This window comes from Scomber japonicus, chromosome 3 (assembly GCF_027409825.1).
Source record: "Scomber japonicus isolate fScoJap1 chromosome 3, fScoJap1.pri, whole genome shotgun sequence".
NCBI lineage: Eukaryota > Metazoa > Chordata > Actinopteri > Scombriformes > Scombridae > Scomber > Scomber japonicus.
The window spans coordinates 10,807,897-10,834,405 of record NC_070580.1 but is presented as its reverse complement, the minus strand read 5'-3'; the positions used below and the strand labels follow the sequence as shown (position 1 = coordinate 10,834,405).

At 39.7% G+C, this 26,509-nt stretch overlaps 2 protein-coding genes across 2 annotated transcripts; both read right to left on the bottom strand.

Moving 5' to 3' along the window:
* Positions 1-248: 248 nt before the first annotated feature.
* Positions 249-11,531, bottom strand: LOC128355947 (inter-alpha-trypsin inhibitor heavy chain H3-like). The gene is made up of 22 exons (XM_053316337.1): positions 11,417-11,531; positions 11,090-11,119; positions 6,718-6,741; positions 6,223-6,377; positions 5,990-6,082; positions 5,691-5,853; positions 5,389-5,499; positions 5,090-5,218; positions 4,734-4,850; positions 4,438-4,606; positions 4,210-4,335; positions 3,939-4,120; positions 3,546-3,731; positions 3,037-3,176; positions 2,756-2,916; positions 2,498-2,524; positions 2,352-2,396; positions 2,135-2,248; positions 1,733-1,934; positions 1,441-1,613; positions 604-715; positions 249-479 (listed from the first exon to the last, which is right to left on the bottom strand). The coding sequence occupies exons 1-22, from the start codon at positions 11,528-11,530 to the stop codon at positions 341-343; spliced, it is 2,712 nt and encodes a 903-aa protein (XP_053172312.1). The 5' UTR covers position 11,531; the 3' UTR covers positions 249-340.
* A 5,427-nt stretch (positions 11,532-16,958) lies between these two features.
* On the bottom strand, positions 16,959-24,639 carry LOC128355945 (inter-alpha-trypsin inhibitor heavy chain H3-like). Its single transcript, XM_053316335.1, has 22 exons — positions 24,499-24,639; positions 24,172-24,201; positions 23,578-23,601; positions 23,087-23,241; positions 22,842-22,946; positions 22,544-22,706; positions 22,234-22,344; positions 21,935-22,063; positions 21,579-21,695; positions 21,283-21,451; positions 21,056-21,181; positions 20,785-20,966; positions 20,399-20,584; positions 19,885-20,024; positions 19,604-19,764; positions 19,346-19,372; positions 19,200-19,244; positions 18,986-19,099; positions 18,584-18,785; positions 18,292-18,464; positions 17,455-17,566; positions 16,959-17,330 (listed from the first exon to the last, which is right to left on the bottom strand). The coding sequence occupies exons 1-22, from the start codon at positions 24,610-24,612 to the stop codon at positions 17,192-17,194; spliced, it is 2,724 nt and encodes a 907-aa protein (XP_053172310.1). The 5' UTR covers positions 24,613-24,639; the 3' UTR covers positions 16,959-17,191.
* Between the last annotated feature and the right edge of the window lie 1,870 nt (positions 24,640-26,509).

Genomic DNA, 26,509 nt, shown 5'->3' with positions numbered 1-26,509 from the left:
ATTTGTGGATTACTGGATTTTAATCAATAGATTCAATTTCAGGGCTATTTTAAGAACAGCCGTGAGATTTGGTTGCGCAGGCGCACTGATCACTTGTGTCGCTGCATGTATTTAGATTCGTATGATATCATACGAAAAATAGTGCTCAACTTTTTGTACGATATCATACGAACATAAGATGAGGATGCGTTGCAACGTTGCACCTCCAAGACTAAACTTAAATTCTCTTCACAATGCTATGAACTTAGTCTGTTAAGATGTGGGCAGATTTTATTTTAAATATGTTTTATTGTATGAATTTGAGTGGTGATTCATGGGAACAACAGCGATAAGACTGACTTTAAAATCTTTTGAAAAGGCCAGACATAATGTAGTCTGAAGCCTTTCCGTCGATGAGGCCTGCTCCATTACTGTGAATGAACCAGCAGGGAACATTTTCTCCGTTCTTCACGTCCCTCCTGAAGTCTTTCTGCCAGCCTCTGTGGACCAAGACAGAAACATCATGTAGACCTGATTAGGACAGTACAATGAAAACAACACAAAGCAACAGACATTTATTCATTTAGTACATAATAAATGCAAACTTTGAGGCATGTGATGTACCTGGTCACATTGAGCTCCTGTCCTTTCACAAACATGGTGGCATCTGGTTTCTCTAGGACTTCACCTGGACGCAAGTCTGAGACCTCGTATTCAATCCCCTTGTAAAACTGACCTGGAAAAAGACCCACCATTGGGGTTGAAAATCATTTCTTTTCTCATCACTTTACTCTAGTCCTAGCAGATTTCTCTCTATGAAAAAGAATAAAACTGGGTTAAAGTATCGCTTTGTTTATACAGATACAATTTACAGAATGAAGAACAACGATTAATGCAAATATTTGTTAGGATCAGATCATTTTAGTTTAGCAACTTTAATTGCTGTAAAATGCATTTAGCTGCACATCATCATAAAGATGATTGCTGTTATCCTCAACCTCAGTGTAATATGTAAAAAAGGGGGCACTAAACTACCAAATTTTAAAAATCATTGTTGTCAAGGACAAACTATCTTCTAAATATCAACATTTCTCTAACAATGGAAAAACTCTTTTTTACTTTGATAAAATTGCATATTTGGCATTGTCACTGAAAAAGGTTCAGTCACATTACATGTTACATGTAATCATTTAATCTACAGTGTTCTAAAATTAATATATGCAGCTTTAATGTCTTAGACTGGTTAATTGAATTGTGCTTTGACTGTTTTTTATTCACTTGTGATATTTTTATCCATTGAGTGACTTAATATACAACAATATACAACATATTTAACTTCTAACAGAAATTCTTTGATCTATTAGTTACTTTTTTGGCTGCCCTGATGAGACATTATTGTAAATTATAATAAAAATGAAATAAACCATGCAATCTATTTCTAACAAGTGTGCCATGTTGTACCTAGTAGACCGTGAACAGAGGGAGACAGGAGGTGACTGTCCAGTGTGTAGAAACCCAGGTAGTCCCGGTGGTATGGGTGCTTCGCCCATACTTTGTGCAGCAGGATCATGAACTTGACAGAACCTCTTAGAGTTATCATTAGACTACGATCCTTGGTCAAGTGAAGATCCACACTGAAGGATAAAGAAGGGGCAGATGAAGTGGATGAATGGGCACATTATATTGTCATATCTCTCAAGTATTTGGGTCTTTCCCTGAAGGAGATGATAATCTGGTAGTTTTAGCCACTCACTTGGCTCCTTTGAGGGAGGCTGTATCAGACCACAGCAGCTTGACCCGTTTGCCATCCTGAAACGCTGTGATGTCCTGTGTGCTAACCTCCAGTCTCACACCCAGCTTCTGGTGGATGATGCCAAAACGCCAAAAGTAGGTGTTAATTTTACCATCGGGTGGGATTTGCTTGTCCCCGATGATCTCGCCATTCACTAAAATGCCTGAAGAAACAACAAGAGATTGAGCCTTTCACTGTTTCACTGCAGGGAATGATTGACTGGCACACATGTGAGGAGTTAAAATTTTCCAAGTGATAAAGAAGACATTCATTTACATTCTGTTCCACAAGGTGTATATATGTTTAGTGAAAAAAAGACATCTTCAGTAAGAAAGTCATGGTTTTAATCAGGATTCTGCTGACCTGATGCTGGGTCTCTGACCAGGTTGAAAATGGTTCCTGGTCTATCGTTGATGTTGAAGCACAACGCATCATCTCTGTCTGGCAGCTCTATGATGAAATGAGGATCTCCGTCCACTGCAGGCAATATAATGACATTAATTGACAAAATGGTTTAAATAAATATGATTTTGAGTTAGCTGTGCCCAAACAAGGTGAGCCATAAAATGACACAACTTACCACAATATGTGGGTGGGGCAGCAGCATATGATGGGTAGCGATAAGCTGCATACAGTTACAAAAAATTCAGGTTAAAAAAAAGCAATACAGGCAATAGACTTAATATTTTATATGCCATTTGGTTTTAAAATAAAAGACTGTCTTACCTACTCTCTCTGCCTGTTGTCTTTGCTCTGATAAAAAAGGACAAAAACAAATTTGTAAATTCCACAGTTCAGACTGGAGCTCCAGTCTCTGCTGGTGTAAGTGAGTAAAGAGAAATGATGTGTTTAAAAGTTCAATTCCGTATCCAGTGCTTCTGGTCAATGTGCTGCAGGTTTACTTGACTGCAGTCAATGCCATTATGCCACATTAAGAAAAGCCTATCCAACGATACTTTTTAAACCCTCTCTGCACTCCCTTACCCTCAGTCAGCTTATCAGCAATGAGAGGGCTTTCTGGGCCGTCCTCAGTGTCAGGCTTGGTGACCACCATGGACGTGAGAGGGGTAACGAAGCTGTACTGCAGTGACATGTCCAGGGCCTTGGCTGTGGCGTTGGTTTTCTCGTCAGGGGTACCAGTCTTGCTGTGAGAATGAAAAAAATACACACCAGTTACCGCACTGGACATTTTCATGAGACCAATGGGAAATAATAATATCTGAGGTTGAGCATTTCAGGGTTTGAGTAAAATCAGTTAAACTGACCTCAGCTCCAGTAGCTGCTGGATGGTGAGGTAGGCCCACAGGCGCTCTGTGAAATCACCAAAGATGTACTCCTTGTCTGGGTACATCACATCCCACTCCAGAGCACTGGCCTGGCCCTGCACCTGGAAGTCCTCCTCAAACTTTCGGTGAGAGAAAAGAAGAAACAATGGGCATCATGCAAGAAACCATATGCAAACAAATTCCCTCTTATTTTCATCCATGTCCACGATTTGTTCTTATTTTGTTAGTACCCATTGATTTCTCAGATTCAATTATGTTTTCTTATTTTTGCTCTTCTCTTAGGTAAGAGAAATGGGATTGAGCACACCTTGGTAAGAGCAGAAGTGTGTGGTTTAGAACATTTGGTGCATCTGGAGTTGATTTCTCTTATTTTTTCTCTTAATAGAAATTTAAGAGAATATTGCTGAACGAGGGCCAGTGTTTGGAGAAAAAAAAGCTTTTCTGCACCTGAGCACCATCTCTAACTTTCTGATGTTTCTTTTTCTCACCCCCTGGCCGAACACTTCCACCATGAAGTTGTCCAGGTCGTTGTCTATCAGCCGACCGGCCACCACGATCTCTGAGCCGTTAAACAACTGGCTGAAGTGTTTTGTGGTCACGAAGTCCACTGTGTTGTCAGGGTAACGTAAGTCTACTTCTGAAAGCAGAGGGCTGGATACCTCATCATAGAAACTCTGTAAAAGATTTACACATTTGTTCATATACATTTATTTGTGTGCCATATAAATATATTCTATTAGAATTATATATGTTAATTGTTACACATTTCCAGAGGAATATTGCCTATTTTGGATAATACACCCCAATCTTTGTGTTGGGCTCAAGAAAACCAAACTACTGGCACAAAGGCTACACAAAGATGTGTAGCCTCAATCCTCCACCTGGAGTTGAAGAGTTGCATCTGAGCCCTCATAGATTCTGCGGGCCAGTCCCTTGTTTTGTTTGCTCATCACATCCAGGAAGGAGTAATCCACATCATTTCCAAATCCAAGGCAGAACAGAGACATGTTCCCGCCAATAGCAGAACGCACATTCTCCTGGATCTTCGGGATTCTGTACTCACCTTCAGAAGCACATATATAACAGGCACAAATTCAATGTTAAATATATATATAAGCACACCACGTACAGTGTAAAGTACACAATGCTCACCAGTATTTGGCATTCCATCAGTCAGTAAAATAATCATGTCAACGCTCCCCTTTGGGAGCCTGTCCTCCTGTCTGTCTTGCAAAATCATGTTCACACCTCGCAACACAGCATCATTGATATTAGTTGCTAGAAGGAAAACACAAAATATTTAGTAAAACTAATTCTCTCATTTAGGTAATAAAGATGATATTTGGCATTAAAGCTGTTGTCACATGTTTTTCTATTAACCTCCATTGTCTCTTATCCCTCTGACATAGACCATGGCATCAGCCACATTTTCTTTGGTTGCTTTGGTGAGTGATTCCTTCCAAGGACTGATGGTATCATCAAACTGGATGAGGGCAAAGTGGTCCTCCTCGTGGATATCTTGGAGGATGGCCAACAGTGCCTCTCGGGTCTACAAAGAGTTACAAATTCAGAGGCCAAAATGCATGCATGTGTGCAACAATGTATAAGAACCACATTATCTTTGAAGAGTGATATATATTGTTGACGTGTGTGCAGACATCTGAATGGTCTCTTACCTGGCGTATCTTTATTCCACTCATTGAACCGCTCCTGTCAATCACAAAAACCACATTCTTTGGGACTCTGGGTAGGTCAGGTGGAGCAAAGAAGTGCACAAAGTATCTGTTCACAAGCTGAAGGGAAGAGATCACAAAGAGCAGTAATACACACAAAAGACTGAAAGAAGGCTGTAATTGTTGTCATTTCTCGTCCAGAAAAATTATTCACTTGACTTTGTTACACAGAATTTTTAACTGAACCAAACCTCCAGACAAAGAGGGTTAAAGTTATCCTGCATTATTTTATATGTGAGCCTGATATAAACATGCAGACAGCAGACACTCAGGTGATTCTGAATTTGTTGACTGCTGACCTGAATGTCTCCGAGGTCCTTTGCACGGTTCACATCATACTTGATGATGAAATCTCCATCGATCAGTGTCTCATCACAACCTGGATACTTCCTCTGCTGGTAAATAGTTGGTGAAAAAGAGATGTGTGCCTGTGGATAGGAAGATGATAAATACGTTCAGATTGATCCATTCTTCCTTCTTAAATTCTCTGTTCTCTATTCATTTTATTGAACACCGAAAGTCACACCAATTTTACCTTCATTTTGAAAATTAAAACAGAGACACAAAGATGCAAGATCTTATTTTCTGTAGCATGTACCTTTTTTTCTGTGACAGTTTTCTCCACCAGGGGGAGTAGATCATTGGAGAGGAAGTTTGCTTGAGCATCAACATATGCAATGCCTTGAGGCTCGAAGATGTTTGCCACAATCTTTGTCCACACACACACACATACACACACACACACACACACACACACACACACACACACACACACACACACACACACACACACACACACATACATACACACACATAGAGGAACAGTGAGTTAATTTTGTGAGCAAAATATCTGACACAACCAGGAAATCATAAAGACGCAGGATGTGTGCATGGCTTCACCTGAAATTCCTGGACTGGTTGTTTGGGTTTAACTCGGGTCAGAATCTCATACTGGCCCAGTTTCCTCTGAAGGAGCTCCTCATAGGTCAGAATGAAACTCACGTTACTTTGAGATGCAATGTTGACCGACACTGAAAACTTCTCCATCTTTCTTCCAGAAGCCCTTTAATCAAAACACAGACAAAACTGACCATCTCTGATGATAAAAGGATCAGTTTTAGTACTTTAGATACACTATGTTGCTTTAGTATGTGTGAGGGGGGTGGTGTGGCTGGTCTTTTTCATCTTAAATGACATACTTGACCAGTCCAGCAGTCTGTCCTGAGGAAACAGCCTTCTCATACTGTTTCTTCTCCTTCACCTCTCCAACATACTCCTGACCATCTATTTCCCTGTAAGATCCAAAAATGGAGGATGAAAAACTGAGTAAATAAACTGTGTCTCTGACAAAAATCTGCGAGAGAGAGCGAAGCAGGGATAAATCTCGTCAGGAAAGTAGGCAAAGTGGAAATAGGAGTGGAGACAGACTGACATGCTGAAGTTGGTGATGAAGGCGGTCTTTGGAAGCTCCACTTCAAAAAAGATTTCCTGTGCAACGCTTGCTTTATTCAAAGCCTTCGAAGTCATGACAGTGCGAGCGAAACGAGACGTCACAGTGCAGTCCACTGTCACACTGTACAGCTCTACCTGAGACACAGTGACAGGGAGGAAGAGACAAAAAGATGAGAACAGCAACAGAACAATATGCACAATTATCACAAGCCCCTCATATACAGTGCAGTAACTTAATACTTAACTATTAAAATAAAAGAATGTCATTTCAAATGTAGTCCAGCCAACAGTCTGCTGCCCTGATTTGTGCCAAAGAAAATTATTACATCTAGAAAACATTAAAAAAATACATTATGTCACTGATTCCATTTTGGGAGTGTTGTAATGACTGTTTGGGTGAGTCAACCTGGGTGATGGTTGCTCTTAGCATGGATAGTGTAGCTACTGTTGATGAAGATCTGAACTATTTTCTTACCTTGCCATCATTTGTACTTCTTTTCTGTAAGAAAAAAAGAACAGTGACTCTATACATTTTAGATCAGGTAGCACATCCTACATCACATACATTCAAACATCTTTGCCCTCCCATTTCCTTTCCCACACTTAAATTATACATATGATTACATTATATGTACCCTCCTCTCCCCCTTTTTCCCTTTTTCTCGTTTCTTTGTTTGTTTGCTTTTCATTTTCTTTTGAAGTCTCTGTATGTTGCACCTGGTCAAAAGCTGCCTACCTGCCCTATCGATGTTAATAACTGACATCATTCATTCCTCGCTGCAATAACACCAACACTCAAGAAACCTGGCGCCGATCCAAATGACTTGAACAACTTCTGTCCCATCTCAAACTTGCCATTTCTCTCCAAAATACTAGAAAGAACGGTTGCAGCTCAGATCCACACCCATCTGTCTGACAACAACCTCTATGAACAATTTCAGTCAGGCTTCCGTCCTTTCCACAGCACTGAGACAGCCCTAGTGGAAATCACAAACAACCTCCTGATGGCATCCGACTCTGGACTTCTCTCCATTCTGGTTCTCCTCGACCTGAGTGCAGCCTTTGACACCATTTCTCATGACATCCTCCTGGACAGATTAGCCTCCATTGGAATCACTGACATCCCACTGGTTTGGTTTACATCATATCTCTCCGGCCGCACACAGTTTGTTCAAATCAAGAACCTGAGATCTGGCTCCTCTCCATTCTCTAGTAGTGTTCCCCAGGGCTCTGTCCTTGGCCCCCTCCTGTTCATTATTTATCTTCTGCCTCTTGGTCACATTCTCAGGAAATTTGACATACAATTCCACTGTTATGCTGATGATACCCAACTCTATCTTTCCACTAAGCCTACTTCCACTCTGCCACCCACAGCTCTATCTGACTGCTTACTGGAAATTAAATCATGGCTCTCACTAAATTTTCTTAAACTTAACGTTGAAAAAACTGAGGTCCTCCTCATCGGTACCAGATCAACCTTAGCAACACTCAACACTTTCTCCATGTCCATCGACAATTCCACTGTTCCTCCATCTCCCCAAGTAAAGAGCCTGGGTGTCATCCTGGATAACACAGTATCTTTCGAAGCCCACATCAATAACGTTACTCAGTCTACTTCCATCTACGTAACATCAATCGTCTCCGTCCCTCACTTTCACCAACCTGCACCGCTATCCTGGTAAACACCCTGATCACATCCCGTCTGCACTACTGTAACTCTCTCCTTTTTGGTCTTCCGCGGAAATCTCTCCACAAACTCCAACTGGTACACAACGCAGCCGCTCGTATCATAACCAGAACTCACTGGCTCCCTATCAAATATGGGGTGCCGTTTGTAAAGCAGCTCACGCTGAAAATAACAGCAACATTTTGTCACATTTAGCTTCAAACAATGCTTAAAAAACTGGTGTGAATTTTTGAGAGTCACTTTTTTGCACATTTACAAAAATATTTGTCAATATTTTAAATATTTAAATCCAAATGTTAAATGTTAAATTTAAATGTTAAATCTAAATCTAAATGTTTAATCTAAATCTAAATGTTAAATCTAAATCTAAATGTTAAATCTAAATCTAAATGTTAAATCTAAATCTAAATGTTAAATCTAAATCTAAATGTTAAATGTAGGCCTAAATCTAAATCTAAATGTTAAATCTAAATCTAAATCTAAATGTTAAATCTAAATGTTAAATCTAAATCTAAATCTTAAATCTAAATGTTAAATCTAAATGTTAAATCTAAATCTAAATCTAAATGTTAAATCTAAATGTTTCGAGTGAAACTATTTAGCTAATATTCAAATTCAAATGCCGGTAACAGGAAGTACCAAAATAAAAGCTCGAGGAGGTCAGAGTGTGTTTATAGTGGCAAATAATAAATGAATAAACCCCATCTTATCCGGGGAAATGGACTCTTGGACATGGATTATCGTGATAATAACTACCTAAAATGACAAACACGGTTGGAGAAACTTTATTTGAAGAGTACTGTGAGTTTTTAGTGTCACTTTTATGAAGGGTGCCGGACTTATGACCTGTAGCCACTACAGTCAGCCACAAGGGGGCTCACTATGACTGAGCTGTCATCCTACACACTCGGTCCTCCACTCGGTGCACTGTACTGTCGGCCATGGTCGCGCTGCAAGCATGACTTATTCAGCGTTAGCTGAGAACATCGGCGACAGCAACTGCCACAGGGCCACCAACACCTAAAGCAGATTCAGTCATGTTTGCAGCGCGACCATGGCCGACAGTACAGTGCACCGGGTGGAGGACCGAGTGTGTAGGATGACAGCTCGGTCATAGTGAGCCCCCTTGTGGCTGACTGTAGTGGCTACAGGTTACCGGCATTTGAATTTGAATATTAGCTAAATATTTAGTTTCACTCGAAACATTTAGATTTAACATTTAGATTTAGATTTAGATTTAACATTTAGATTTAGATTTAGATTTAGATTTAACATTTAGATTTAACATTCAGATTTAGATTTAAATTTAACATTTAGATTTAACATTTAGATTTAGATTTACATTTAAAATTTAGATTTAGATTTAACATTAGATTTAGATTTAACATTTAGATTTACATTTAACATTTAGATTTACATTTAACATTTAGATTTACATTTAACATTTAAATTTAACATTTAACATTTGGATTTAAATATTTAAAATATCTCTAAGTTGACACATATTTTTGTAAATGTGCAAAAAAGTGACTCTCAAAAATTCACACCAGTTTTTTAAGCATTGTTTGAAGCTAAATGTGACAAAATGTTGCTGTTATTTTCAGCGTGAGCTGCTTTACAAACGGCACCCCATAATCAAATCCCGCATTGACTTTAAGATTTTACTCCTCACATTCAAGATCCTTCACAACCTGGCACCATCATATCTCTTTGACCTTATTCACATCTACACACGTTCTCGAACTCTCCGATCCTCCTCTGCCAACCAGCTCTTCGCCCCATCTGCCAACTTAGCCACCATGGGGTCAAGAGCTTTCAGCCGATCTGCCCCCCGCCTATGGAACTCTCTCCCACTTGACATTCGCACTTCAGACTCTGTCTCCATCTTTCTATCCCGCCTGAAAACGCACCTATTCAGAGTGGCCTACTCTGTCTCCCACTGACTTTGCCATCTTTATTCTTGTTTATTTATTGTACTAATGCACTTTGTAGTCACATTCATATTTATTCTTTATCTTTGCACTAAATGTCTGATTTGTATTGTTTGATGTACTATTGTTGTGTTATATGTGCCTTGTAAGGTGACCTTGAGTGCTTTGAAAGGCGCCTTTAAATAAAATGAATTATTATTATTATTATTATTATTATTATTATTAATAATATTATTATTATTATTATTATTATTATTATTATTATTATTATCTGGCTCCCTTAGATTTTACACACATTTTAATTGTGCTGCCTCTAAGGCATTCTTTTATTTCTTACAAATTTCTCCTTTGAACAATTATTTGTGCTTGTTTCAGTTAAAAAGATGTTTGGCATCTTCTCTTAAGTTTAATTTGTCTTTAAGAAAGTTTTTTTTTTATATTTGATTACTGATGATTTCACATCCTGCCAAGTCGCTTCCTGTTAGCTCATTTCCTGTTCATGTTAACTCCCTGGTTGTTCAGAAAAGCAAGGCAGACATGTTGTGCATGCTCTGAATGTAATCTGCCTCCGTCCGCTAAAAAGCATCATAGAAGCAATGCCTTAAGTTCATTTATTTAATAATAAAGATGTTAAAAAAAGATAAATAGTAATGTTTTGATAAACAGTATATTTGATAAGTGGTTAAACATTAGTTTATATACAAGCTAGGAAACATGCTAGTAGACATTTTAACTTCTACTTAAAGTGCACACAGTGATGTAAATCTATGTTTATGGTCGTGCAATGTCATATTTAGTTAAAAACACGGATGCTGAATATTTTGTATGGTTTGTTTTTTGTGTACAGTTTTCTCCAGCATGTTAATGAAGAGGTGTGACAGTAAATGGTTGACCTTACTACAACTCTGTCTTCATTGGCAATGGTTTAACTTGGTGTTTAGTCAGAGTTTCGACACAATCCATGAGAACACTACATTAATGTACTGAGAACTGGAAACATGTCAAGGTAGCTGAATACTTAATAAAAAAAATGCATCAAATAAAAATGAACAAACTTTGAAGAGTTCAAGTTAGCTTGTTATCATTCAAAGTAAATATTAAGCTTATAGAATAGTGATATTTAACAATGATCAAAACATTGGTGAATACGATGCAACTTCATGATAAAATTCTGTTACTATATCTTGAAGCGACTGTCTGTCTGTAAATACAGTATTTCTGCTAAATACCTGCAGTGATCTGGCAGCTCCTCTTGTGTCCTGAAATGCAAATACAGCAGAGCAGAGCAACAAGGTATTAGCAAAAGCTACTGGCATAACATGATCTAATTTGTAGGAAAAAAACACTCATTCACACACTTAGTTTTACAGCATGTGTCACATGTATACATACAAGAGGAGAAGTTAGACGGAATAACATGACAGCACAACTGAGTAGGTTTTAAGCTGTAAACTACTATCAGATAAAATGAATATTGGCAAAATTAAACAACAACAATAAAACAATGTCATTTCCAATTAAGAGCATAGTATAAAAGAGTCTGTGTGTGAAGGTACCTGCACAGTTACATGGTCCCGGGAGATGATCAGAGCCCCCCAGACCATGCTGGGCAGCCAGAGGCAGGCGCAGCAACATAGCAGCAGTTGTTGAACACCCAACAGTCCAGACATGACCAAAACTCTACTGAACACTGGCTGACTTCACTGCTGAGAAAAAAGCTCTCTGCCCAGGAGAGGAGGGACAAAAAGTGTGTGTTTGTTTGTGTTGTGTGTGTTGTGTTGTGTGTGTGTGTGTGTGTGTGTGTGTGTGTGTGTGTGTGTGTGTGTGTGTGTGTGTGCATTGTCCCGGAGTACTGACCAACGGACCTGAAGAGGCCCTGAGGTAGAAAAGCTTCTGCTGGTAAAGCTGGAAGAAAATATCTGTGCTCAGTCTGAAAGTGTGTTAACAGGACTGTCACCAAACTCACAGCTAAGTATGTGTTCAGTAATAGGACAAGCGTGACCCTAAGGGACCTCAAAGCTGAACGGAAAATCATAGAAGCACCAATTAGTGACACCAAAACTGCTATTGACACAGTCCATTATGTCACACCAGTCAGCTCATAATACAGTCATATTGTAACCAAAAATAAAGCAATTTAAATTTGTGAAAAAATGATGAAGTAGCAGAAGAATAACTTCATTACAGCTTTTTGTTATGTGGATTATATGTGTAAGCAAATATAAAGTGTCTATAAGCTTTAACTGGTATACAGTCAATATGTGTGTTTACAAGCTGCCATGTGTTGCAGTTGTTTTGTCAGCTACTTTAAGAAATTGGTGGATACACTTTTGTTGTTGTTTTAGGCTTCAGGATAATGATCTGGCATAAACATAAAGATATTCATTCTTGCATTTATTCATCAACATCATCATAAACTTCACTCGCCTCTTGCTCAAATGGGTTCCTCCTCCTTTGCTGGACCATCTCACAACGGCCTGTGCTGCTTCACTTGACGTATGTGTGCTTGTGTAATTTGTCATTTGCTGGAGAGCAAACAGTGGAGTACTGTAAGAAAATCAGAGAGACTCTCTTGTAGGGTTTTATTTATCTTGTTTTCCTCAAAAATGTGATAGCAAGCATGTTCATGGTGCTGAAGCCAGTGAACAAACAATGGTATTTACTTGGAAAAGCTGTACTGCTCAAGTCATTTTCATCATGTGGGGGCATGTTTGGCAAAAAGAGACCCAATAATTTGTGTATTTTTTACCAGTGGGTCTGCAGGATGGAGAGTGAGAGACACATTCAGGTACTATATTCTGTGCTCATGTCATGACAGAGCGGTGTGTTATTGGGGTTCTGTTGTTAATCAGGATGCTTGTTTTTCATTTTAATATCAATACTTTAATTATCTCTGCCAGAGCTGGATTAAGGCAAGTGGCCCAGATGTAAAAATGCCCTGTGGGCCCCTGCTGACTCTCTGAGGCTGCTTACAGTTGGTTTCGGTGAGCTGAACACAAGTGAAGAGCCAAGACATTCACATCTGTGTCTATTATGCATCTCCAAGTGTTTGAGCTGACTGCTTTTCATAACTGCCTACATTACTGCAGTTAAATGGTCTGAGGGCCTTGCTCACAGTTATTACATCAGTTGCCAGACAAGAGCCAAATATCTTTAGCAAACTGTTAGCTAGAAAACAAAAACGTTTCAAGAAGAAATACAGGCCAATTAAGTTTTTTTGTGTCCATGTTGTTTAGTCAAATTTAAAGGGTTTAAAATGGGAAAATAAACCTATGAATAACTTGCACACATTCTTTTTTTGTGGACCCAGCATAAAATTCCTGCTTTTAATACATTTAGAGAGAATATATTAGAGGAATATAGCAAAAATGTCTAAGTGGTGTAACCTTTGTACCAAATAATTAAAGTTGCTTAAAAACGCTAAATTATGAATAAAACATCATATCAACTAGTTTGGCATTATCTTACATATCTTTTTTTATGTCAAATAAAGGTAATGTAATACAATTGTTCAAAATATTAAATTTAGTCTGGGGAATCATGCCAATGAGGAACCATTTCAATTTTGTTTTTTAACAAGTAATTATTTGTAAGTCCACTTAAAAATACTGTAGGTGGATAAAATATTTAATATCTATCATTCTTTTGTGGTTACACCATTTGACATTTTCAGGAGCATTCAGTCTTTCTTTTGGTAAAAAATGGTGCATGTCTTTTCAAATGACATAAAACCAACAAATACAAAATGAAGCCTACATTTTAACAAACTTGATGCTGCTTTTAAACCATTTTCTTAAATTCTCAATCGCTCATCTTGCCAACTCTTATTTGTCACTGACCCATATACATGTTTGAGCTATTCCAACTGTTGAGAGAGGCAGGTCAAAGTCATATGCTGTTACCAAACAACCACCACTTCCTGCATTGATGACGCATTTTCTGTCTGTTATGACCTGGATCAAGTGGCATCAACAAAAGGGAGATACATCTAGCAATCAGTTAACAAAATATATTTATTTAATCCAAAAATAAACCATATTAAATGTTTAGAAGGTCATCCAGTTTCAGATAGTGTCAGAATGCTCTATAAACACCAATCAAGGCCTTCACTCAGCTGCCTGTTAACTCAGTGAAGAAATGTATGTGACTACATGGTAAAGAGTATACAAGAAACCAAAAGGAGAACTTGCAAAGGTTTATGGATTGATGACAGAAGATATGTATATCTTTATATATAATTATATGTCTCCCAAAAGAACATAACAGCAGTGCAGGAAATGCATGTGAGGTGTATCAAATGGAACTGCATGCATGCATGACTCGTTGTTGACCTTAAAAGTCAGAATGTTGTCTGAAATTAGATATACATAACCAGGGACAACATGTTGGTTACGGACAAATGTCTGAAAGGGTTCATTGGAAAGTATGAGTACCTGTAGCTGCAGGTGTCCCCAATGATCTCTTCGGTCTCATTTGCTGCTGAGTGTCCTCACAGCGCTCAGCTGAAAAGTAAATAATCTTTTCCACCTGTCGTTCACACCCCATACGTAGGGTTTCTCTATGCATATACATCACAGACTGAAAAAAAAGTTCCTGGTGGCAGTAGCTGCGGAGTCCAACATAAAAAGTAGAACTGCAGTCTATTTATTTAACATTGAAATAGAAATTGAAGTTGACATGAAATGAAATGTGAAAAAAATGCCATATGCAATGCCTCCCTGGCGAAAGGTGAACGCACAGAAGGACAGACGGATGGACAGACGGACCAACATCCCAATTATATCCCTCCAATTATATTAGTAGGATAAGACCTCTGCCTCCAAAGGATGTGGTCTCTGTATGTTAAAATAACATAGCATAACAAATCTATGAGAAGAAAATGTTAAAAGGCCATGATATGTCTATGGTCAGCAACAAAATGCAACTTGACATTCTGCTGAATATTTTTATATGAAGCTACTTTGTGCTTAATGTCCCTCTGCCCAAACATAAACATATGCCTATTATCTTGTTGCTTTTAAGGATTTGTCCTGTAATTGTAGGTGTTTTTGTTACGTTAAGTAACACTAGCCCTTAGTTTTTGTTGTATGGATTTGTTTTGTTTCTAACTCTCCTGTCATTTCACATCCCGCCTCCCTCATACCATGCACCTGGTTTTCCCCGCCCATCTCCTCACCTGTAGCCCATGTGCTCATTAGTCCCGCATTTAGTCCTCCCTCCTCTGCCAGATTGTCTTGTATTCTGCCAAGCTCTCCAGCTGTTTTTGAGTCCGCTTACCCTGGTTTGACTTCTCCTGCCTGATTACCTGGACCTTGAGTTTCTGCCTGCTCCTGTTTGGAATTGTCTTCCTGGGTTTGACCCTGCCTGTGCTTGGCCAAGTAAAAATTTGCTACCCTAGTTGTATTTTTGTCTGAGTCATGCTTTTGGATTCCTCTCTGCTAGTACCTTTCTTGACAGAACAATCTGGCCACTATGAACCCAGCCGACTCTGAGTCACTCTGTAATGAGCTGAGTGTACAGTCAGGTGCTTTCCAGAGTTCAGAGCTTGACTGCCATCTCTGAATTTCCAGATCTGTCCGGAGTTCCCAAAGAGTATCTGGACCTTAAGGAGGTTTTTAATAAGGCCTGGACCTCCTGTTTGCCGCCGCATTGGCCTTCCTTCTGATGTGGTCTCTGACCGGGAACCACAATTCACCTCTTGCTTTTGGTCTGAGTTTTGCTGGGGACCTCTGTCAGTCTGTCATCTGGTTTCCACCCTCAATCAATCAATGGTCAAGCTGAGTATATGAATCAAAAGATAGATATGGCTCTGCGCTGCCTTGCCTCCCGCAATCCCTCCTCCTGGTCAGAGCAGCTCCTGTGGATTGATTACGCTCATAATACCCTGCCCAGTTCTGCCACCAGTCTCCAACCACGGACCAGTACCAACCACACTCTTTCCTTAGCAGGAGTGTGAAGCCAGTGTTCTCTCTGTTCAGGTGTTCATCCGACAGTGTCAGCACACTTGGACGCTGGCCCGCTCCACTCTTCTGCTACCAACGGTCTGCCAACAGACGTTGCATTCCTGCACCCTGTTACACAACAGAGCAACATGTCTGGATGTCTACATGGGACCTTCCTCTCAGAGTGGAGTCCCAGAAGTTGGCTCCTCATTTTGTGGGTCCATTTCCCATGTCCAAAGTCATCAATCCTGTTGCTGTCTGCCTTCATTCATGCCGGTTCATCCCATGTTCCATGTTTCCAGGATCAAAGCTGCCAATGAGAGTCCTCTTCAGCCCTCCTCCAGACCACCACGGCTCATCAATGGGGCACCTGCTTATACAGTATGTCACCTCATCAAATCCCAGTGACATGGTAGGGGAGTTCTGTACTTGGTTGACTGTCTTCCCGGTTTTGACCCTGCCTGTGCTTGACGAAGTAAAACTTTGCTACCCTGCTACTTGTATTTTTGTCTGTGTCATGCTTTTGGGTTCCTCTCTGACAGTACCTTTCCAAAAAGATTTGATGTTCCCAAACATGACGGTGCCATCTTTTTCATTGATTCTCTGAAGTAGTTTGTGTTTTTCTGCTCAACCTTAGTAACGATGCACACTAAACAGCCATTTATGCCATTTTCAGAGAAAATGGAAAATAGTTGCTACTTAGAGCTGCAATTATTGTTTATGTTATATTGCTTTTGTAAACAGTATATACAAACAGTATATATCATTTTATTTACCTGCATCTCAGCGGGAAATGACCAGAGCTCCTTGGGTTTGAGGTGGAAGCCAGATATAGACACAAACCCAGCAGGACTGTCCACCTTGCAGGCATGGCTGGGAAACAGAGGGGCTTCTTCCCGGTTTGGCTGAAAACAAGTGTTGTTGTTGCTCTGTGCTGCAGACCCTCTGCTGCCTCCACTACCCTCATGTTTATGTGAGTCACTGACTCAAATGTTGACATTTTCTGTTATAAAAGTACAACAAGCTATGACACATTCAGAAAGTCAAACATGTCTGTCAGGAAAAATGAGGGATAACCAAAGCAAAAACTTTCATGTAATGAACAAATTGGGAAACTACCATTTTAAAAACAAAAAAACCCAAACCCCAGCGTGTGTTCATTTTTTAAGAACTCTTGTTTTTATTATTATATTTATTATTAAGAACATTTATTTATTTCAGTTTTGAGATAGTGTTAGTTACACCTCTTATAATCCAAGACTAAAATTAAATTCTCTACACAATGCTATGAACTTAGTCTGTTAAGATGTGGGCAGATTTTATTTTAAGTATGTTTTATTGTATGAATTTGAGTGGTGATTCATGGGAACAACAGTGATAAGACTGACTTTAAAATCTTTTGAAAAGGCCAGACATAATGTAGTCTGAAGCCTCTCCGTCGATGAGGCCTGTTCCATTACTGTGAATGAACCAGCAGGGAACATTTTCTCCGTTCTTCACGTCCCTCCTGAAGTCTCTCTGCCAGCCTCTGTGGACCAAGACAGAAACATCATGTAGACCTGATTAGGACTGTACAATGAAAACAACACAAAGCAACAGACATTTATTCATTTAGTACATAATAAATGCAAACTTTGAGGCATGTGATGTACCTGGTCACATTGAGCTCCTGTCCTTTCACAAACATGGTGGCATCTGGTTTCTCTAGGACTTCACCTGGACGCAAGTCTGAGACCTCGTATTCAATCCCCTTGTAAAACTGACCTGGAAAAAGACCCACCATTGGGGGTGAAAATCATTTCTTTTCTCATCACTTTACTCTAGTCCTAGCAGATTTCTCTCTATGACAAAGAATAAAACTGGGTTAAAGTATCGCTTTGTTTATACAGATACAATTTACAGAATGAAGAACAATGATTAATGCAAATATTTGTTAGGATCAGATCATTTTAGTTTAGCAACTTTAATTGCTGTAAAATGCATTGAGCTGCACATCATCATAAAGATGATTGCTGTTATCCTCAACCTCAGTGTAATATGTAAAAAAGGGGGCACTAAACTACCAAATTTTAAAAATCATTGTTGTCAAGGACAAACTATCTTCTAAATATCAACATTTCTCTAACAATGGAAAAACTCTTTTTTACTTTGATAAAATTGCATATTTGGCATTGTCACTGAAAAAGGTTCAGTCACATTACATGTTACATGTAATCATTTAATCTACAGTGTTCTAAAATTAATATATGCAGCTTTAATGTCTTAGACTGGTTAATTGAATTGTGCTTTGACTGTTTTTTATTCACTTGTGATATTTTTATCCATTGAGTGACTTAATATACAACAATATACAACATATTTAACTTCTAACAGAAATTCTTTGATCTATTAGTTACTTTTTTGGCTGCCCTGATGAGACATTATTGTAAATTATAATAAAAATGAAATAAACCATGCAATCTATTTCTAACAAGTGTGCCATGTTGTACCTAGTAGACCGTGAACAGAGGGAGACAGGAGGTGACTGTCCAGTGTGTAGAAACCCAGGTAGTCCCGGTGGTATGGGTGCTTCGCCCATACTTTGTGCAGCAGGATCACAAACTTGACAGAACCTCTTAGAGTTATCATTAGACTACGATCCTTGGTCAAGTGAAGATCCACACTGAAGGATAAAGAAGGGGCAGATGAAGTGGATGAATGGGCACATCATATTGTCATATCTCTCAAGTATTTGGGTCTTTCCCTAAAGGAGATGATAATCTGGTAGTTTTAGCCACTCACTTGGCTCCTTTGAGGGAGGCTGTATCAGACCACAGCAGCTTGACCCGTTTGCCATCCTGAAACGCTGTGATGTCCTGTGTGCTCACCTCCAGTCTCACACCCAGCTTCTGGTGGATGATGCCAAAACGCCAAAAGTAGGTGTTAATTTTACCATCGGGTGGGATTTGCTTGTCCCCGATGATCTCGCCATTCACTAAAATGCCTGAAGAAACAACAAGAGATTGAGCCTTTCACTGTTTCACTGCAGGGAATGATTGACTGGCACACATGTGAGGAGTTAAAAGTGTCCAAGTTATAAAGAGGACATTCATTTACATTCTGTTCTACAAGGTGTATATATGTTTAGTGAAAAAAAGACATCTTCAGTAAGAAAGTCATGGTTTTAATCAGGATTCTGCTGACCTGATGCTGGGTCTCTGACCAGGTTGAAAATGGTTCCTGGTCTATCGTTGATGTTGAAGCACAAAGCATCATCTCTGTCTGGCAGCTCTATCATGAAATGAGGATCTCCGTCCACTGCAGGTAATATGACATTAATTCACAAAATGGTTTAAATAGATGTGATTTTGAGTTAGCTGTGCCCAAACAAGATGAGCCATAAAATGACACAACTTACCAAAATATGTGGGTGGGGCAGCAGCATATGATGGGTAGCGATAAGCTGCATACAGTTACAAAAAATCCAGGTTAAAAAAAAGCAATACAGGCAATAGACTTAATATTTTATATGCCATTTGGTTTTAAAATAAAAGACTGTCTTACCTACTCTCTCTGCCAGTTGTCTTTGCTCTGATAAAAAAGGACAAAAACAAATTTGTAAATTCCACAGTTCAGACTGGAGCTCCAGTCTCTGCTGGTGTAAGTGAGTAAAGAGAAATGATGTGTTTAAAAGTTCAATTCCGTATCCAGTGCTTCTGGTCAATGTGCTGCAGGTTTACTTGACTGCAGTCAATGCCATTATGCCACATTAAGAAAAGCCTATCCAACGATACTTTTTAAACCCTCTCTGCACTCCCTTACCCTCAGTCAGCTTATCAGCAATGAGAGGGCTTTCTGGGCCGTCCTCAGTGTCAGGCTTGGTGACCACCATGGACGTGAGAGGGGTAACGAAGCTGTACTGCAGTGACATGTCCAGGGCCTTGGCTGTGGCGTTGGTTTTCTCGTCAGGGGTACCAGTCTTGCTGTGAGAATGAAAAAAATACACACCAGTTACCGCACTGGACATTTTCATGAGACCAATGGGAAATAATAATATCTGAGGTTGAGCATTTCAGGGTTTGAGTAAAATCAGTTAAACTGACCTCAGCTCCAGTAGCTGCTGGATGGTGAGGTAGGCCCACAGGCGCTCTGTGAAATCACCAAAGATGTACTCCTCGTCTGGGTACATCACATCCCACTCCAGAGCACTGGCCTGGCCCTGCACCTGGAAGTCCTCCTCAAACTTTCGGTGAGAGAAAAGAAGAAACAATGGGCATCATGCAAGAAACCATATGCAAACAAATTCCCTCTTATTTTCATCCATGTCCACGATTTGTTCTTATTTTGTTAGTACCCATTGATTTCTCAGATTCACCTATGTTTTCTTATTTTTGCTCTTCTCTTAGGTAAGAGAAATAGCATTCATCATTCAGCACACCTTGGTAAGAGCAGATGTGGGTGGTTAAGAACATTTGGTGCATCTGGAGTTGATTTCTCTTATTTTTTCTCTTAATAGAAATTGAAGAGAATATTGCTGAACAAGGCCCAGTGTTTGGGGAAAAAAACTTTTCTGCACCTCAGCACCATCTCTAACTTTCTGATGTTTCTTTTTCTCACCCCCTGGCCGAACACTTCCACCATGAAGTTGTCCAGATCGTTGTCTATCAGCCGACCGGCCACCACGATCTCTGAGCCGTTAAACAACTGGCTGAAGTGGTTTGTGGTCACGAAGTCCACTGTGTTGTCGGGGTAACGTAAGTCTACTTCTGAAAGCAGAGGGCTGGACACCTCATCATAGAAACCCTGTAAAAGATTTATATGCAAATTTGTTCATATACATTTATTTGTGTGCCATATAAATATATTCTATTAGAATTATATATGTTAATTGTTACACATTTCCAGAGGAATATTGCCTATTTTGGATAATACACCCCGATCCTTGTGTTGGGCTCAAGAAAACCAAACTACTGGCACAAAGATGTGTAGCCTCAATCCTCCACCTGGAGTTGAAGGGTTGCATCTGAGCCCTCATAGATTCTGCGGGCCAGTCCCTTGTTTTGTTTGCTCATCACATCCAGGAAGGAGTAATCCACATCATTTCCAAATCCAAGACAGAACAGAGACATGTTCCCGCCAATAGCAGAACGCACATTCTCCTGGATCTTCGGGATTCTGGACTCACCTTCAGAAGCACATATATAACAGGCACAAATTCAATGTTAAATATATATATAAGCACACTACTTGCAGTGTAAACTACACAATGCTCACCAGAATTTGGCATTCCATCAGTCAGTAAAATAATCATGTCAACGCTCCCTTTTGGGAGCCTGTCCTCCTGTCTGTCTTGCAAAATCATGTCCACACCTCGCAACACAGCATCATTGATATTAGTTCCTAGGAGGAAAACACAAAATATTTAGTAAAACTAATTCTCCCATTTAGGTAATAAAGATGATATTTGGCATTAAAGCTGTTGTCACATGTTTTTTATTAACCTCCATTGTCTCTTATCCCTCTGACATAGACCATGGCATCAGCCACATTTTCTTTGGTTGCTTTGGTGAGTGATTCCTTCCAAGGACTGATGTCACTGTTAAACTGGATAAAGGCAAAGTGGTCCTCCTCGTGGAGATCTTGGAGGATGGCCAATAGTGCCTCTCGGGTCTACAAAGAGTTACAAATTCAGAGGCCAAAATGCATGCATGTGTGCAACAATGTATAAGAACCACATTATCTTTGAAGAGTGATATATATTGTTGACGTGTGTGCAGACATCTGAATGGTCTCTTACCTGGCGTATCTTTGTTCCACTCATTGAACCGCTCTTGTCAATCACAAAAACCACATTCTTTGGGACTCTGGGTAGGTCAGGTGGAGCAAAGAAGTGCACAAAGTATCCGTTCACAAGCTGAAGGGAAGAGATCACAAAGAGCAGTAATACACACAAAAGACTGAAAGAAGGCTGTAATTGTTGTCATTTCTCGTCCAGAAAAATGATTCACTTGACTTTGTTACACAGAATTTTTAATTGAACCGAACCTCCAGACAAAGAGGGTTAAAGTTATCCTGCATTATTTTATATGTGAGCCTGATATAAACATGCAGACAGCAGACACTCAGGTGATTCTGAATTTGTTGACTACTGACCTGAATGTCTCCGAGGTCCTTTGCACGGTTCACATCATACTTGATGATGAAATCTCCATCGATCAGTGTCTCATCACAACCTGGACATTTCCTCTGCTGGTCCATAGTTGGTGAAAAAGAGATGTGTGCCTGTGGATAAGAAGATGATAAATACGTTCAGATTGATCCATTCTTCCTTCTTAAGTTCTCTGTTCTCTGTTCATTTTATTGAACACAAGAAGTCACACCAATTTTACCTTCATTTTGAAAATTAAAACAGAGACACAAAGATGCAAGATCTTATTTTCTGTAGCATGTACCTTTTTTTCTGTGACAGTTTTCTCCACCAGGGGGAGCAGATCATTGGAGAGGAAGTTTGCTTGAGCATCAACATATGCAATGCCTTGAGGCTCGAAGATGTTTGCCACAATCTATGTCCACACACACACACACACACACACACACACACACACACACACACACACACACATACACACACACACACACACACACACACACACACACACACATTGTGTGTGAGTGAGTTAATTTTGTGAGCAAAACCCCTCATTTACAATATCTGACACAGACAGGAAATCATAAAGACGCAGGATGTGTGCATGGCTTCACCTGAAATTCCTGGACTGGTTGTTTGGGTTTAACTCGGGTCAGAATCTCATACTGGCCCAGTTTCCTCTGAAGGAGCTCCTCATAGGTCAGAATGAAACTCACGTTACTTTGAGATGCAATGTTGACCGACACTGAAAACTTCTCCATCTTTCTTCCAGAAGCCCTTTAATCAAAACACAGACAAAACTGACCATCTCTGATGATAAAAGGATCAGTTTAAGTACTTTAGATACACTATGTTGCTTTAGTATGTGTGAGGGGGTGGTGTGGCTGGTCTTTTTCATCTTAAATGACATACTTGACCAGTCCAGCAGTCTGTCCTGAGGAAACAGCCTTCTCATACTGTTTCTTGGCTTTCTCTTTCTCCTTCACCTCTCCAACATACTCCTGACCATCTATTTCCCTGTAAGATCCAAAAATGGAGGATGAAAAACTGAGTAAATAAACTGTGTCTCTGACAAAAATCTGCGAGAGAGAGCGAAGCAGGGATAAATCTCGTCAGGAATGTAGGCAAAGTGGAAATAGGAGTGGAGACAGACTGACATGCTGAAGTTGGTGATGAAGGCGGTCTTTGGAAGCTCCACTTCAAAAAAAATTTCCTGTGCAGCGCTTGCTTTATTCAAAGCCTTCGAAGTCATGACAGTGTGAGCGAAACGAGACGTCACAGTGCAGTCCACTGTCACACTGTACAGCTCTACCTGAGACACAGTGACAGAGAGGAAGAGACAAAAAGATGAGAACAGCAACAGAACAATATGCACAACCTTATCACAAGCCCCTCATATATAGTATTTTAATACTGTAAGAAAGAGCACTATCTTTTAAAATGTCATTCCAAATGGAGTCCAGCCAACAGTCTGCTGCCCTGATTTGTGCCAAAGAAAATGATTACATCTAGAAAACATTAAAAAAATACATTATGTCACTGATTCCATTTTGGGAGTGTTGTAATGACTGTTTGAGTGAGTCAACCTGGGTGCTGGTTGCATGGATAGTGTAGCTACTGTTGATGAAGATCTGAACTATTTTCTTACCTTGCCATCATTTGTACTTCTTTTCTGTAAGAAAAAAAGAACAGTGACTCTATACATTTTAGATCAGGCTGAAAAAGTAGCACATCCTACATCACATACATTCAAACTCGCCCTTCCTTTTTCTTTCCCACTTAAATTATACATATGATTACATTGTACATGTCCACCTCCCCCTTTCCCCCTTTCCTCCTTTCCCCTTTCCCCTTTTGTCTTTTCTTTTTTGTTTGTTTGCTTTTCATTTTCTTTTGAGGTCTCTGTATGTTTTAATGTACTGAGAACTTGATACATGTCAAGGTAGCTGAATACTTTGTAAAGAAAATGATGAACAGTGAAATTGCATTAAATAAATAAAAAAATTGAAGAGGTGTGACAGTAAATGGTTGACCTTACTACAACTCTGTCTTCATTGGCGATGGTTTAACTTGGTGTTTAGTCAGAGTTTCGACACAATGCATGAGAACACTACATTAATGTACTGAGAACTGGAAACATGTCAAGGTAGCTGAATACTTAATAAAGAAATTGCATCAAATAAAAATGAACAAATACTTGAAGCGACTGTCTGTCTGTAAATACAGTATTTCTGCTAAATACCTGCAGTGATCTGGCAGCTCCTCTTGTGTCCTGAAATGCAAATACAGCAGAGCAGAGCAACAAGGTATTAGGAAAAGCTACTGGCATAACATGATCTAATTTGTAGGAAAAAAACACTCATTCACACACTTAGTTTTACAGCATGTGTCACATGTATACATACAAGAGGAGAAGTTAGACGGAGTAACATGACAGCACAACTGAGTAGGTTTTAAGCTGTAAACTACTATCAGATAAAATGAATATTGGCAAAATTAAACAACAACAATAAAACAATGTCATTTCCAATTAAGAGCATGGTATAAAAGAGTCTGTGTGTGAAGGTACCTGCACAGTTACATGGTCCCGGGAGATGACCAGAGCCCCCCAGACCATGCTGGGCAGCCAGAGGCAGGCGCAGCAACATAGCAGCAGTTGTTGAACACCCAACAGTCCAGACATGACCAAAACTCTACTGAACACTGGCTGACTTCACTGCTGAGAAAAAAGCTCTCTGCCCAGGAGAGGAGGGACAAAAAGTGTGCGTGTGTGTGTGTGTGTGTGTGTGTGTGTGTGTGTGTGTGTGTGTGTGTGAGTGTGTGCATGCGTGGGTGTGGGCCTTTGTGTGTGTGTGTGTTGTCCTGGAGTACTGACCAATGGACCTGAGCTCAGTGTGCAAGAGGTCCTGAGGTAGAAAAGCTTCTGCTGGTAAGGCTGGAAGAAAATATCTGTGCTCAGTCTGAAAGTGTGTTTACAGGACTGTCACCAAACTCTGACTCTGACAGCTATTGACACAGTGTCACACCAGTCAGCTCATAATACAGCCAGATTTTAACCAAAAATAAAAATAATGCTTCAGTGAAAAATACATTTTGGTTTGATGAGAACAGAGGAATAAATCATTTCAAATGACATTTTGTATTTTAAGAGTGTAAAAATGATGAAGTAGTAGAAGAATAACTTCATTAGAGCTTCATGTTATGTGGATTATATGTGTAAGTAAATATAAAGTGTCTATAAGCTTTAACTGGTATACAGTCAATATGTGTGTTTACAAGCTGCCATGTGTTGCAGTTGTTTTGTCAGCTACTTTAAGAAATTGGTGGATACACTTTTGTTGTTGTTTTAGGCTTCAGGATAATGATCTGGCATAAACATAAAGATATTCATTCTTGCATTTATTCATCAACATCATCATAAACTTCACTCGCCTCTTGCTCAAATGGGTTCCTCCTCCTTTGCTGGACCATCTCACAACGGCCTGTGCTGCTTCACTTGACGTATGTGTGCTTGTGTAATTTGTCATTTGCTGGAGAGCAAACAGTGGAGTACTGTAAGAAAATCAGAGAGACTCTTTTGTAGGGTTTTAAAAAATCTTATGTTTTTTATCTTTTAAAATCTTGTATCTTGGTGTCTGAAGAACCACCACTCTACCTGCTCTGGAGACTGAGGTCTTTTGGAGTACAGGAGACACTCCTGAGAACATTTTATGACACTGTAGGCATCAGCCATCTTTTATGGGGTGATCAGTTGGGGCAGCAGCATCTCAGCTGCGGAAAGGAGGAAACTGGACAAACTCATAAAGAAGGCTAGCTCTGTCCTGGGATGCCCCCTCAACCCGGTGGAGGTGTTGGGAGAGAGAATAATGGCCAAGCTTTCTTCTCTGATGAACAACGATTCCCACCCCATGAAAGACACCCTGACTGCACTGGAGAGCTCCTTCAGCGACAGACTCCTTCATCCAAAGTGTGTGAAGGAGCGATATTACAGGTCCTTCCTCTTTGCAGCTGTCAGACAGACAACCAGCACTGCTCCGTATATCTTGCCTTATCTTATCTTATCCTCAAAAATGAACCCAGTGAACAAGCAATGTCATTTACTTCGAAAAGCTGACTGTTCTCTGCTCTCCATTTGATGAGTCATTTTCCTCATGTGGGAGTGTTTATGGCAAAAATGACCCAATCATTTGTATCTGTGTATGGTGAAAATCATTTCAAATGACATAAGACCAACATAAATACAAAATGTACATTTTAACAAACCTGACGTTGCTGTTAAACTTTAAAAATATATATATTTTTTTGAACCCATATACATGTATGGACTATTCCAACTGTTGAGAGTGGCAGGACAAAGTCATATGCTGTACCAAACAACCACCACTTCCTGCATTGATGACGAATTTTCTTGTTACATTCTTATTGGAGATGCAAACGGACAGCTTCTCATTTACACTGCTAAAGATATGTGGTCAAATGCATCCCTGACCACCTCTGCAAGTGGTTTGAGTGATTGCATCACAATGCGTCTTGGTGGGCCTTTACACTTGTATTTACCACTGTCTACTTCCAATCCAATT

Coding starts and splice junctions, on each gene's coding strand:
- LOC128355947 (XM_053316337.1), bottom strand. CDS start 11,530: ATGTCTGGACTGTTGGGTGTTCAACAACTGCTGCTATGTTGCTGCGCC. Junction 5,219..5,388: donor AAACTGTCACAGAAAAAAAG/GTACATGCTACA, acceptor TCCTATCCACAG/GCACACATCTCTTTTTCACC. Junction 2,917..3,036: donor CAGCAGCTACTGGAGCTGAG/GTCAGTTTAACT, acceptor TCATTCTCACAG/CAAGACTGGTACCCCTGACG.
- LOC128355945 (XM_053316335.1), bottom strand. CDS start 24,612: ATGTCTGGACTGTTGGGTGTTCAACAACTGCTGCTATGTTGCTGCGCC. Junction 22,947..23,086: donor TTCATCACCAACTTCAGCAT/GTCAGTCTGTCT, acceptor TGGATCTTACAG/GGAAATAGATGGTCAGGAGT. Junction 22,064..22,233: donor AAACTGTCACAGAAAAAAAG/GTACATGCTACA, acceptor TCTTATCCACAG/GCACACATCTCTTTTTCACC.